Here is a 14,536-nt window from a genome sequence, read left to right as displayed (position 1 = left end):
TTTCAATAATATTCTCAAACATAATCACTAAAACTATGTTCAACACAAAGAACATATTCGACTGAGTAAAGTTGATGGTTTCTTTCTATTTTTGATCCACCCCGGGCTCTAAAGCTCGTTCTATTTGAAGCTATTTTCGAACATTCCAGCTAATTTTTTGTTGGTTCCGATTTATTTGCTTAAGACACCATTTCCGGCAGGATGAAGTAGGTTAGATATCAGCCTCGAGTATCGTTTATTAATAGAAATATTTCTTAAAACTACAAACATAGATGCTGTGAGTTACGTTTTAGCGTGAGTTTACGAAACTGGTTAATCTCAACCCATTGGTGGGTTGACCGGAGCACAAGATTTCCTTTTCTGAGAATTTAGTGTGTACCTTTGTATAGATGTGCTTGCTGGCAGGCTGCAGCGTTCAGTGGAGCACAAGCGATCAGACGTTCGATTTGTCAGTGTTGAGTGCGGCCATCTCGTGATTAAGCTGCTCTACCGGAACTTCCCGCCGGAAGACGGCCTTGTATGCGAAGGCAGTCAGGAAGGCTGCGCTAAGCGGACCAACCCAGTAGACCCAGTGGGCGTTGTATACACCGTTCCACAGAACGGGTCCCAAAGAACGGGCCGGGTTCATGCTTGCGCCTGTGTAAGGACCCTGCGAAATTCAAGGAAAATATCACAGCCGAAAATTAGACTGCATACGTCAGTGCAAATGTGCGAGATCGGTGGAGGTACTTACGGCCGCCACAGCGAGGGCTCCAACGGTGAAACCAAACTTGAGCGCTACCGAATCATGATGCTTAGCATTTCGGGGATCCCAAACTCCACAGCATACCAAGATCAGGACCATTGTGGCAACAAACTCGATTCCGACCGCTTGCATGGTGCTGATGAGCGGGTTTGGCACCGTAACACAGAATCCAGCCTTGCCACCTTCCAATGCATTTCCGAACACTGGTGCCGGGGTCAACATTTTCAGAACACCGTAGCCCATGAACGCACCAATGCACTGAGCAGCAGCGTACGCCAGGGCCATCTGTGAAATGAAACAGAGCGATACGATTAATTACCGGTTATGGAAACTTGTAAATCAGTTCAAATAATACCTTCGTCGAGACAAGGTCGTACACCCAGGCAGCTGCTGTAACGGCCGGATTCAGATGCGCGCCGGAAACGCAGCCAAAGATTTGTACGATGATCATCACGATAAGACCGAAGTTGATTGCCAGCTCAAAATGGCGCGGTACGTGACCAATCCCATTCACACATCCCATGCAGCCGAGCATCACCAGCAGCCCGGTACCGATCAACTCCGCCAGAAAGACGGAAATATTATCGAGGGTGGATTTATTCATTGTGGCGTGCTGGAATAAGATGTGCGTGAAAAATAATGTCATCCAACTGTATCAATGTAATGTTTGTTAAAAGTGCATTTATTTTCAGATTTGCCGATATAAAAATTTTGTTGCGGCAGTTGTGTAAATTATGTCCTCCGCTACAGTCCCACGTATCGATAATTCGTGCCGTAGAAGCTCCTCCCGGCAATAGCAGGCAGTCGGGATTTTTCCTGCCGTGATTTCAGTCTTATATGACAGCAATTAACGTTTCTTATCACGCCATTCTTATCACACACGAGCAAGGTGTGGTGTTTTTACAATTGGTAGCAGACAGCGCTGCTTCTTGTTACGCTTTAAGAGTCTATCTCTTTATGGATAGGCAATGAATTGATAGCCCTAACCAAAATGATGTTGTCGTTTTTTTTAACTAGTTCAAGAGAGTTTTTTTCGCTCTGAAGTGATATGCCGTATGGCATAGAGCGTGATGGACGACAAGTGCATTTAATAAGAGATAAAGCTGGTCGATATTTTCAAATGGAGCAAGAGGTTAATCTCGCAGTGTTTGGCCATAGATTGGTTTTAAGCTTTATGATAATCCAGGGAAATTTTATTTTATGATTCGTCAACCTCTCATAATAACAGTAAAAAACATAGTAAAATAAATCCTAAGCGATGGGAATAAATTAAATTGAATATGTTAAAAATTGTAATCCTAAATATGTTAACACTTTGATTTAACTAAAAACAAAAATTGAATATCGTTCGTGAAGCAGTTCTTAAGTTAAGTAAATATTTTTCTACACAAGTATAGAACGACGCATTAGCTTTTGTTAAGCATTCTGCATATCGTTGTGTATCACTACAGTATCAAATATAAAGGCATGTTTAAATACGTGAGGGCTTACACACGTGAGGCTAGTGGCGTATCAAGGCATCATCTTCGCTCTACCGCAGTCTTGTGTTATCGTCCTGTATTTGGTGCACATGGGCAATGAAACCTCGTACACACTGTACGCTACCGGAGATTGCGTAAAATATTTGAAGAACGCTTAGTTTTATCAACGTTTGTTTGCCCAGTTTCCACTGCCCCGCGCAAACCGGCATGATACTCTTAATGATTGCAACATCTGAGCATGTGCACACTGCTGACCGGTGGGAAGATTTGTGTTTTTTGTTACCCTTGGATGGTTGTTTTCTTGCGCTGAAGCATTGTATACTTGTGTTCTTCGCTTATCGAACCTCGTGTCGAAGGACTATCTCAAAAATCACTTCGACCTACCGAGATATCGGTTCGTTATCAGTTCGTCGTACAAGAAATACTTTTACTTCGACCTTTGAGCGGGCGGGACAAGCGCTTTGGGCGGGCGAGGACAAGTACACGTCTAGTGCCTACACGCGTTGGAAGGGCTCGTCACCAGCGCAACCTGATCTTCAGGGCAGGGGATCGATAAAAATGAATGTTTGTTTTGCTCCAGCAGCGCAGCTTGTAGCTTTAATTGAGCTAAACAGAACATCCGATCTAAATACGATCCGAGGCTTATCTGGAGCGCCTCACTATTGATGAGTGGCGTTTCGAGGCTGAACACGCTGAACCAGAAAGATGACCTCCTACTTGCGTAATCGCATCCTGGATGCCAGATAGGCCCGGCAACGCATCTACGCCAAAGCTGCCGGACTATATATAGAAATTACTCTCGCTTCCACTGATAACCAAATTCAATCAGTTGTAGAATGAAAAACAGAATTCTAGGGAGATCGGTTCAAATTTTTTTGTATAGTTGTTCTTTGAACCGGTTGCCAAGCATCGACAACAACAAAGTCTGAATGAAGCAGTCTTTCCGGTTGAAAGATGGCCCACGCAGCAACAGCACAACGGCGCTCCTATCTCGTCCCATTAGTACAAGTCATGTTAATAATTTTGTGATTTTAAATTCATTCAACTACAACTGGAATGCTGCATGCCATGCGCGAAAACGGTTGTCATGGAATTACGTAGCTTTCATTCGCGTAGTGACATCACTGGCAACGGCAACCGGATTGACGGTGCGCCTGCGATAAGTGTATCGAACATCCGAGGTATTTTTTAATCGTAATCACATCAACCCGATCGCAGAATCAGATTGCCTGTCACGCGCGCCGATTGCTTTTCATCTATTAAAGTGACTAGCGTCGAACTTCTTCGTTAACTAATATCTACGTTTCGTATGATGAGCTAGGGAAATTCTGTTAATTACTAGTATGTCCCTAGCATACTTTTATGGCGGTTTTCATCAATTGAACGGTAAGTATGGAATTAAACTTGTTGTTTGTGGATTTTACGAAACCATCTCAAAATAACTTCATTTAGTATGTAGATTGTCACCTTTGGATCATCTTTTTATGTAATGATTTTATAAAATGAACACTTCTCATATCTTTAACCTTGTATTTTGGTAGCCTTGTATTTTGGTTACGTAACTGGATTACGTTCTTGGAAATCGCCCTTTTCTAAGATTAAAGAATTGATGCAACTTCTTCGAAACAAAAATAAACAAGCACTATTTTGATGTCGGTGGGCATTGAAAGTGAAGAATTGTTTTTTTTTATACGGGAGACATTATCACCGTCGGACGTTCACTATTGGATATCAGCAGCTAACCTTTGCAGGGTTATCGTCGTTCCATCTGTTCACTTAACACACCCAGAACTACAGGTCCAGCGTATGTTTGCGCAAACTAGAAGAGGTTTGCGTTTGCGTAATGTTTTTGTTTCCCGCCAAACCGATGTTCATGCGGTTACTAGAGAGGATGGACGTACTTCTTTTGAGCGTTTTGCATTGAATTGTGTTTTGTTATTGGGCGTTTGCAATGACGTTCCCCTGATGTATGGCACTCGATCATACACCTAATCCTTGCTGTCGCGCTGCACCGTCTGGTGAGGAATAAATTTATCACCTTCAGCGCAAATCTACGTCACCATTCAAAATGTATCACGTTGGTATCAAGAAAAGCGGTTGCAATGCCCGACACCCGGGTGGGGCCTGACCCGGCGATCCCACAATCCGCTGGCAGGTTGAACTTTCGACTCTCGACAAATCGAAACGGATACACATTCTGACCGTTAAAGGTACGCGCGTTTTCTTGCCACCGGGGGTTTTCTTCGGTGGTTGTTTTTCGCTGGCATGAAGTGCAATTTAAACGCTCTCGAGGGCCACCGGTCCACTGTGTCGGTAGTGTACGATCGTCGTGGCCTTTGGATGGGGGTCATCGGGTGGCAAACATTGTGACGATGGGCCGAATGTAAATAGCTCAGCCGGGCAAGTACGGGAATGAACCTCACCATCGGTAAAAACGTGGCGATTCGAATTGTAATTGGGTAAATCGTTCGCCTGCTCTTAACCTTTCGGGAAAACAAAGTCACTGCCAATGTGCACATGTTTTGGCGTAGGAGAAAAAGCAGTCGCTAGTGACGTACGGGTTGTGGTGTTTTTCCGACCCGACCCGTGCCATGTGGTAACGATTTATTAAACTAACTGATAAACTCATTTCAACAATGTTTCGAACACCACAGAATTTAGGGCGCTCCTCCAGTTTTTGGCTACTATGCCTGCACACTCACCGTAAACGGGGCAAATGGAAAGCTAACACGCGGCAGTAGCAGAAGGCACTGTTCACGAAGAACCTGCTGTTCCGGGGTACAGGGCCTAGTGGATGGGACTAGGTATCGCTGATGCGCCGGCGACTTGCGACTTAGGCTGCTTGCGGGTGCAATGCTACGAGTACACTGATAGCCGTCGGCGCTTGATGCCACCGAAGGACCGTCGCGCCGCGGACGCCTTTGCTGATAAGTGGCACCTTTCGGTGGTGTCGTCGTCGTCGTCGCTGCCATCGGCATCGCCATCGTGGTGGTCGTCGATGTCGCCTCTGTGTTGATGTTTCTGCAGGCGGGCCCTGGCGTTGGATGCACTAGCGCCATGTTTTTTACGCTGGCGTCAAAGAACCACACACGATGCTACCAACACTTTAGCACCCAATGCACTTGGGTTGTTCGGTTGTCCGCGAAAGGGATTTCACTCGCGACGAGAATCCTCTCGTATCGTCTCGGTGAGGATCAGCCAAGGGTCGGGTTTGATTTGAAACTGATCTCGAAATCACAGCCGAACGCATCGCCCACGGGGGGTGAACATATGTTCGACTTTACATATGGAAAATGGGCAGAAAAGTTTTTGCAGCCAGCGCAGCTCACAGTCGTGGAGATCGCGCGGGAAACGCGGGACATGTCGTCGTTGGAACTACTGGAATATTTTTAGATCGCTTTTCCGTCGCACGTCGCTGATGGAAAGTGTGGCGTGCGTACCGCACAGTTTCTAATGCGTCGCCTTGTACATGTGTTTATTTACCAGTCAGAACCATCCGGTTCGGGCGTACTGCGTCGATTGGTAGATTTTGTTTGGAATACTGAAGCTAGATTCGTACCAGACAAGATTTTGTTCTTCTCACTCGTGTTGTTTGATGCTACAGGGGGAAATTCTTGTTCAATTTAAGCTGCATAACCATCAGAAAGTCAGACGAAAAAATGGCCGATGTGCGTTGCGTGTGCAATTTGAGACTTTAGTGTTGATGTTCGTAACAGTTCGAATTAAAAATGGTAGTCACTATCCTTTCAGCTAAAGTGGTGAGACGAGTGTTTGAAAGTAACTCAATGAGTTCCTGAAACACAAGCACATGTACTCCCATACTCATACTCACCCAAACAAATAACGACATTCATGGATGTGGAATCGGAAACAGAAAGATTTTCCTTAACTGTTTTCAGTTTGAATAATTTCAAATTTGAATATCTGTAAGGTTCTTAATACAAAGATATGATTTTACATTGTTTATCTCGGCTATAATTATGTTGGTTTATCGAGACAGTTGATTCTCATCATTGCTTCAACAACCTTGACAACTGAAAATGTTGTATAGCTCTTGGGCTTGAACTGTGGCAATTGTGCATCGTTATTTGAAGTTAAAAAAAGTTCGTTTATTAGGTCGCTACGAACAGATATGTACAAGTTTAGATTTACCCCTTCACAGTTTTTCCTTGACTCGAGCAAGCGGATAGAAATAGTACGGCTTAGCGAGTTTTTTCTCGCACGTTTTTTTCCTGCTTCCAAAACAAATTCTTATGCGTTTGTAAATTTTTATTCATTTATTTGACACTAATCGATGCAATTGAACCAACTTTTTGCTTATAATTGGTAAATTATTGCTGATCACAATAGTGAACTGAACTCCTAAAATTTATAGGAAAATGTATATGAAAGTTTTTTTTTGTAGTAAAACGATTATTACCGTATTTTATCGAGTATAGTGCGCACTTTTTTTCAAATAAAAGGTTGATGAAATACTATCTGCGCACTATATTCGGAAGTTACCCAAGCAGCAAGTTACCAAAACGAACTCCTCAATACTTTTGTTTTGGTTTAGGTGCGCACTATACTCGTATGCGCACTATACTCGATAAAATACGGTATCTGGATTTTCGATTCTCTGGATAGAATTACCTGAGTTAATATGATAATTAACTCATCATTTTTCATGTTTGTAGGTGAAATGTTTTGTTGATGTGTTATTTTTCATGAAATTGATAAATCATCCACGGGGAATCTAACGGGGGTATTTCGTACCTCGAAGAATCTCGATCCCGATGACCGACCACTGCACAATCTTCCGACGATTTCGTGGTCACATTAAACTCCAGGTCCTTGCCTTCCCAATTCATGGCAACTAATGCTGGTGGAATCGTATTCGCTTTTCTCAATGATATGTTGCAGGCTTGTGTCGAATCTCTGAGGGGTGCAACTTTCAACCGTAAAATTGGTATAATTTTTGTGCCGCTTCCTTTCGTGATTGCTGATAGTTCATTCGTGCGCTCGTTTTCAAACTCATGGTGTATCGTATGTTAGACTGTTTGAAGTGGATACGGCTCTGTTCTGAATACGACTTGCACGATATCGAAGAAACTTTTAATTAAGTACGCGTTCTCTGTTACATAATTCCTGTCTGTTGTCGTCCCGGGGCAAGACAGACATCTCAGGTCACCACTCGCCTTTTATGCTGATTTTTTTAAGGCTGTCTACTGCTCCAGTTTATACACGCTAGATGCGGTTTCTCTCGATTTGCCCTAATCCCTAACTCTGACCTCTAATCCAAAGGTGAAACCGCCTTAGCGAGTTCTATCGTTTTTTTTAATTTTCCGAAAAGCAAATTACTCTCTGGCCCAGACAGCAGAACGGGATGCTGCGGTCTTCATTCAACACAGCTGTTGCGACGTAGCAGAGACTTGTTTAACAGTTGGGTACAGGCCTAATGAATCGAATGGCTTGGGGTCGAAGAGCTTTAGCGCTCCTCGAACATTTCGATTCGTATCGGACTTATCGTACGCGTCATGTCCAAGTGCTGCGTCATATCCTTTCCTCGCATAGAAGGTGTTATCTACCACAGCTGCTGCAAAAAAGGTGCAGGTAATGGACCATGTGGGGATGTGACACGACGCTGCCTTATCCTTCGATGTGTAGATAAATATGGTACTTACTAAACCCTGACGGTTCACCAGGTTAATTACTGTCAATCATTTAGCTTTTGAGCAATAAATCAAAACGCAAAGTTGAACTTGATTAGCAAATTTAATAATTTATTCATGTAGCTTCCTTATCGTCTCAATAGTTGTATACAAATTATGTACATTTGAATTCAGTTATATATACATTTTCCGATATCATACAGGATTACAGCTGGGATTACAGTTTCTTGTGTAATTTGTGCAAAAACGAGCTCTATAATAGGCCTTAACGAATAAGTCTAGGGTAGGTTTCAAACCACTGCCAAAATATCATTTGTAGTTTGCATTTCCCTTAACGACAAGATTTACTATCCAAGTACGCAAAGGGAAACATCTGGTAGGCTCTTAATGGGTAACCATTTCCAGCGTCAATGACTAACTAAGGACAAGTTTGAATTAAACTTTATCGAAAGGCGATTCTTTGTTGTGGACAATGCAAACGCAGACTTGTTCCCGCTGAGGTTCTGGTTCTGGTATGCGTGGGTTCTGTACTTCCTTACGGAATACAAACTTATAGACAATGGGCATGATAACACCCGCCAATGGAGGACCAACAAAGTAAATCTGGAATAAGAAGAAGAGAACGTTAAAGTTTGAGGCTGAGGGCAAAAAATATTGTTTATATGTACCCATATTTCATGATAGCTATTGTTCCAGACGCACGGCGCTAGTGTCCTCGCAGGATTCATGCTGGCTCCTGTGGCTGGTCCGGCAGCAACAGAAATCGACGCCACTAGCAGGGCGAACTTGAGTGGAGAAGAATCCTGGTGCTGAGCGTTACGGGGATCCCAGACACCACAGCAGGCCCATATCAGAATCCCAGTCACAATAAACTCGATCGCCAACGCACTTCCGACCGTAAGGCTGGCGTGAGGGGCCGTGACGCAGGTTCCGTGACCATCGACAAGGGCTTCGTCGAAGTATACTTGAGGAGCTACACCCATAAGTAGTCCATAGCCACACAATGCACCGGTGAACTGGGCCACAAAGTACAGCAAAACCATCTGCAAACAATTTTGATAGTGTATGTAATGTATCACATCATTCTTCTCTAAAAAGATCGTCTCTTACGTACCACGAATGATAGATCTCCGTAAATGTATGCGGCGATCGATACTACCGGGTTGATGTGAGCTCCGGAAACAACTCCAAATGTTATGATTACGACCATCACGGTGAAGCCAAAGATGAGGCCGCGAGAGAAGTTGGATGTTACGTTGTCAAATGCGTCCAAACAGCCCATGCAGCCAAGAAACATAAGAGTTGCGGTGCCAAAAAACTCTCCCAAAAATTTAGCAAAAGCATCATAAGTGGGGTTGTTTGTTACTATTGAAAAAAGAAGTAATAATTGTTGAACATAAAATGCTTAGAGGCAAAGTAAATGCATATAGTTGAATCATAATAAAATTGTTCTCGATGGACTAATTACTGTTTTGGTAATTTCATAGAATCTAAAGGATCTGTGCTTTTCATATCAGCACTTAGCTTCATAAAAGGTCATCTGCCTTTTATGAAGCTAACCTGCGCCATGCGTTTTAATAGCGCAATAATACATCAAAATGATATTCCTTTTGAAGATCTTTGATGTCGGGCATGTCAGATTGGGCTCGCTCCGTTGGCTTTGTTTATTTGACGTACTTTCATTGGATAATAATGGGCAGTAAAGTAACAATGGTCGGCAGGTATATTTGTAGAACGGTAAAGTCATGCAATAAAGCTTAGTATGATATGGTTACTTATCAAATATTTCAAGCAATATTGGGCTACATTTTTGAAACTTTACCATATAAAGTATAAAATGTTACTTGTTGTGCATTTATCGTCTATCCAGTTTAGTTTGTGTTTTTTCTTCGTGCAATTTTGAATCTTTTCTCTTGTTTTGTTCGTATAATGGCCGCCTTCGGTCATGCCTACCCATTCAGGGTTTACTACACGTTGGTTTTTCCTTTGCGTACTTGAATAGCCAGTCCTGTCCTACACGGGAGTGTATGGTTTCGGCGTTTCGTTTATTTAATAATACGCAACTTTTTTGTTGGAAATATTCCAAAACCATATTTGATGGAAGTATAGTGTATTCTATAATCCTAAATCCGGAAAAAGGGATTGCTTACAATTTTTAATTGAGACGAATATTTATTGAGGTGACTCAATGATAACCTAGTATTATTTTATCTAGTTAAATCTTGAAACTTTTCTGAAATATAGATGAAAGTTGTGCCTTGTACTAATGATTTCGATTCGAGTTGTATGATCGAGTATGATCGAAAATAAACATAAAATTGCTTTACGTTCTTACTTTATCTAAGTTGCAGATATAGATATAATTTTTTTAATTTCACATATTTATAAAAACAGATTTATAAAAACCTTCCGTTTTTCACTCGGGTCGGGTGTCACCTCCCGACATGTCCAAGTTGAATTATGATATTAATGGGTACGGTTCTCCCTCTTTACATTGCTTATAATATTCTTCGAGATTTGCAATTCTTAATTTTGTATTTACCCACACGGCGAAAATTGTACGGCGAATTTAAATCAAAAGGGGAAAACTTGTTGGAGAAAGACCTCCTTAAATGCAAACAAAAATGCCCTATTTGTCCTGAGTTTTCCTTAGTGGAATCGATTGAAAATTTGTTTCTTCAATTGTTTGGATTTGTACTGCATCGTGTATGGTTGGTTAACTTTGACATGGATTCTTCAATAGTAACGATGTTACATGCTCTACGTAGCGTAGAAGTTCTATACCAGGTGGACTATACTGGTTAAGTATAGTCTTTAGACATTTATCGTGGATTTTTTACAATTTCATAATGTGAGATGAACATAGAGTTCATAATTGACGTGGCTTACGTTGCTATCGGCCGGACGTATGCAGTGTAGAGCAATATTTCATTTTTATTTAATTGAGATTAGATTTTCTATTTATAATCCTGTATAAATTCTTTAACACCTTATTATTCTTTCGTTGGATGCAGCGGTTTTTAACTACAATAAACACATGGTAATTTTTGTTTTAGTTGAAAAAAGTCAGACGATGAGATAGTTTTTAACATGAAAGTATGTACTGCTATATGATATGTACAATATTTCTTTCTGTTAACGTAAAAATAGCACAGAATAGTATGATTGAATTGAATTGTAAACAAAACGGAGTTTGCCAAGCGCTAACGACCGGGTTGATATGACGAGTCTCTTCTGTAATTGAAACCTCGATTAGTTACATATATTTGTATATTTAAATTTGCATAAAATGAAACTGTCGTTTTCTAATAAGTAAAGAAATAACTAAATCCACTCTTTAAATAATTCATTATGTTACATTGGACTGTATTTATAAGGAATTATACCAAACTGTTCATATCAAATGAAAATATCAAGTGTTCACACCAAACGGAATTTACATGTATCAATGAAGTATTGCAATATCGATCGCAGCGACAAACGTTCGTTCCTACGTTATTTTGGGATCAAAGTGCAACAAATTTGACGCAGCGTGCCATTTACGATGTAATAGTGCAAAAAGAAGCGGGAATCACCTACAATAAGATTATCAATAGTTGATAATGGTACAAGCCTTCCTGAGGGAGTTGGTACAGCTGTTGCTTGTCATGGGGACAATCAGCCGCTATCGTTATCATGGATTAAGTAAAGTTTATTGGATGCGCACATATTGGTTTTCGGTTATTAACTGAGAAAAAAAGAATACAATTATCTTAACTACAGGATAATTGAGCAAAAGGTAAATGGTTGGTCGCACGGTGAGATAGAAGTAATACGGTACGGTTTTAAGTTATTGAACTTAAAATGAATGATTTCAAAACAAAAGCCGGATTAGCTAAACGTTTACACAAAATTGGATTCTTTTACCATTTATTGTACAAACATCGTATTTTGCTTGTTACAGTAGAAGTAATGAGAGAACAACGCATCACTTCTTGACAACACTATTTGCGATTACATTTTTCCTCCTCATTGAATCTTATTGAATTCGTCTTCTTTTGTTTCTTCTGCTTTGTCTGCGAGGATTTACTCCAGTACGGCAATTGAACCCAGCTTCCTGGGCCTTCGAAAGCTAACCTAATGATGTCGATATCCAAGGGGTTAAGGACCGGCAACTATGGCCATATGTCTCGATGTTCTAAATATTTTATTGAATTCGATTCAACATTTCTATGTGCTATTTCCAAAAAGTTGTCAATCATAATACCGTTTACCGATTAAAACTTTTGAACAATCTTTCCTGAAGGGTTTCAGCTAGACTATGACACTTAACCTTTCAGTCTTTATGATCTATCACCAATGTATCAACTCACTTTTCGCGTGCCACAAAGCGTCAAATTGCCATCCTTTCTGGACCGGTTTTCCAGAGTGTGACATTCCATTAGACGAGCTTTCTCCACCATTTGTTTGTTGCTGCTGCTCCTTTGGTAATCCGTTATGGGCCATGTTGCCGGTAGCACTTGACAGAATTAACTTTCTTAAGCTTGAATGCTCGTAAAATCAGCTGCAATGGTAACATCCAATCCTTTGCTTTGCATATGACAACGAACACTGCTTCACTGTGCTGCATTCGATCGATACGTGAGGTAAAATATGTTTAACTTATCTATCGACGACCGACGTAAACCATATCCGATGAAACCAACCGATTCCGTCAACCGAAGGGAACTGACTGAGCATGTGCTCTACCGGCTATGGCATTGGGGCTATTACGAACCTTCGGTAGACGTGTTTATCGCTGGCGATAACAAGGTCAATCAACGATTTCGCGCACGTAAGTATATTCAGATATTCAGATAGGGCGTGGGGGGAACTTGTCAATGTACTTGCGCTATGGCTTAACGCGCCTGAGCCAACAAGTATCTTTGAAGCTGGTTTGCGGGTTTCCCGCGTGATTTGAGGGGATCTACAAAGCATTCGCGCTTTGGAGTTAAATGTAATGATCATGTTCTTGGGTCTAGGGTAGACTTTTCGGATTGCTAGTTTCGTGATTTGAGCTGTGACAATGGCACGGTGACATCATGTTTGGTTCGTTGTGCTCCTGCCAAAAAATGTACCGATAAATAGACGCCATCAAAATCGCGCCGATCGTCGGTCCAGCAAAGTAGATCTAGAAGAAAGATGATTATATGGTATGTAAAGAATAACTAACGACAGGAAGCTTGCACTTACCCACAGTCCATCGTAGTTACAATTCCAAACGGCAGGCGCCAAAGAGCGGGCCGGGTTCATACTTGCTCCGGTTATTGGACCTCCGGCGATGGAAAGTCCCGCAATAAGTAAGGCAAACTTGATCGGCACGGAGTCAGTATCCCGCTTGTTCCGTGGATCCCATATACCACAGTTGGTCCACACCAGTATGCCAGTTAATAGTATCTCGACGGCAAGTGCTTCACCTGTCGAGATGCTTTCGTGCGGGGCAGTAACGCAGTGGCCTTCCCCGTATTCTAGGGCCCGCTGATAGTATTTCCACGGTGTGACGGCACGCAGAAGACCGTAGCCACAGAGAGCTCCTCCGAACTGAGCGACTATGTACAGAACTGTCAGCTGTTTTTATGAAATGGAGTGTCATGAAGGGATAACTTCCCTTGATTATATTGTTATCAGGGGGTGGAAGCGGACACTCACCGGAAACGAGAGGGTCCCATAGATGTAGGCCGCCAGCGACACGACAGGATTGATGATCGCTCCCGAGGTGGCACTGAATGTTATAAACACCATCATGACGATCATCCCAAAGGTCAGTCCTCGGCTGACATTAGTGGTGATGTTATCGAATCCGTCCAATCCGGCCATGCATCCGCCAAACAGCAGCACTGCTGTGCCGAAGAATTCGGCCAAAAATATAATCACCGCTTTCCAAACCACACTGGGTTTAACTGGTAAAAAGAGGGTACAGAAATGGAGTATTATACTCACTTTAATAGTATCCGAGATGACAGTTGTCAATTTGTTGTGCTAAATCATACCATTGATTCTATTGCCCACTTGTAGCTAGGTACGATAGGACTATCACATAGGGGCATGTTTGATAATGAAGCAATGAATTTTGAGATAAAAGGCGCCTACTTTCCTGATATAAAATTACCCTTCACTACATTTGCCGCTATCGAGCATCCAAGATTGATGGTTGTTTTTACGGGTTGATTGATAAACATGCTATGCGCTTGTAACGATAGTGGCGCTTAAATGACTCAACGGGTGTAATGGTGTATTGAATGAAATGATAATTAGACAACTTCAGTGAGGTCGCATGATGGGGGAAAGGTTATACAATGAGTGTGAGTGAGCGTGTATACGAGATTATCATTGAGCGTAGATTACTTGACACGAGCTTCTTCAATATAAGTGGTCAACTTGATAGCGGGCGTATAAACTGCTCTTCAAAACGTTCTTTAACTAAGTGGTAGTCACTTAATCTTTATCTTGGTATTTAAATGTTGACAAAACGTGGAATACAGAAGCTGCTGGTAGATAGTGTTTACTACAATTATCTCGCTAGGTAATGATGACGTAGATGGTAAGATAACTACTTGACGAGCAGTTGAAATAAGATGTTTAGTTGAATGCAGATACAAAATGTCAACGAAAGTTGGATTGCGATTGCCTGCTTTAATCAT

General features: G+C 41.8%; 3 protein-coding genes across 3 annotated transcripts; all 3 read right to left on the bottom strand.

Annotated features, from left to right (window-relative positions):
- Positions 1-433: 433 nt before the first annotated feature.
- LOC131285110 (aquaporin-like) lies at positions 434-5,285 on the bottom strand. The gene is made up of 4 exons (XM_058313968.1): positions 4,929-5,285; positions 1,101-1,358; positions 734-1,030; positions 434-649 (listed from the first exon to the last, which is right to left on the bottom strand). Exons 1-4 carry the CDS (start codon positions 5,283-5,285, stop codon positions 434-436), a joined length of 1,128 nt encoding a protein of 375 aa, XP_058169951.1.
- A 3,027-nt stretch (positions 5,286-8,312) lies between these two features.
- Positions 8,313-12,362, bottom strand: LOC131285109 (aquaporin-like). The gene is made up of 4 exons (XM_058313967.1): positions 12,230-12,362; positions 8,992-9,242; positions 8,546-8,920; positions 8,313-8,480 (listed from the first exon to the last, which is right to left on the bottom strand). The coding sequence occupies exons 1-4, from the start codon at positions 12,360-12,362 to the stop codon at positions 8,313-8,315; spliced, it is 927 nt and encodes a 308-aa protein (XP_058169950.1).
- Positions 12,363-12,873: 511 nt separating this feature from the next.
- LOC131285108 (aquaporin AQPAn.G-like) lies at positions 12,874-14,074 on the bottom strand. Its single transcript, XM_058313966.1, has 4 exons — positions 14,005-14,074; positions 13,545-13,795; positions 13,089-13,463; positions 12,874-13,026 (listed from the first exon to the last, which is right to left on the bottom strand). Exons 1-4 carry the CDS (start codon positions 14,072-14,074, stop codon positions 12,874-12,876), a joined length of 849 nt encoding a protein of 282 aa, XP_058169949.1.
- Between the last annotated feature and the right edge of the window lie 462 nt (positions 14,075-14,536).

The sequence above is a fragment of the Anopheles ziemanni genome, chromosome 3 (genome assembly GCF_943734765.1).
Source record: "Anopheles ziemanni chromosome 3, idAnoZiCoDA_A2_x.2, whole genome shotgun sequence".
Taxonomy (NCBI): domain Eukaryota; kingdom Metazoa; phylum Arthropoda; class Insecta; order Diptera; family Culicidae; genus Anopheles; species Anopheles ziemanni.
Note: the sequence above shows the minus strand (reverse complement) of the source record. Positions and strands in the feature narration are given on the sequence as shown.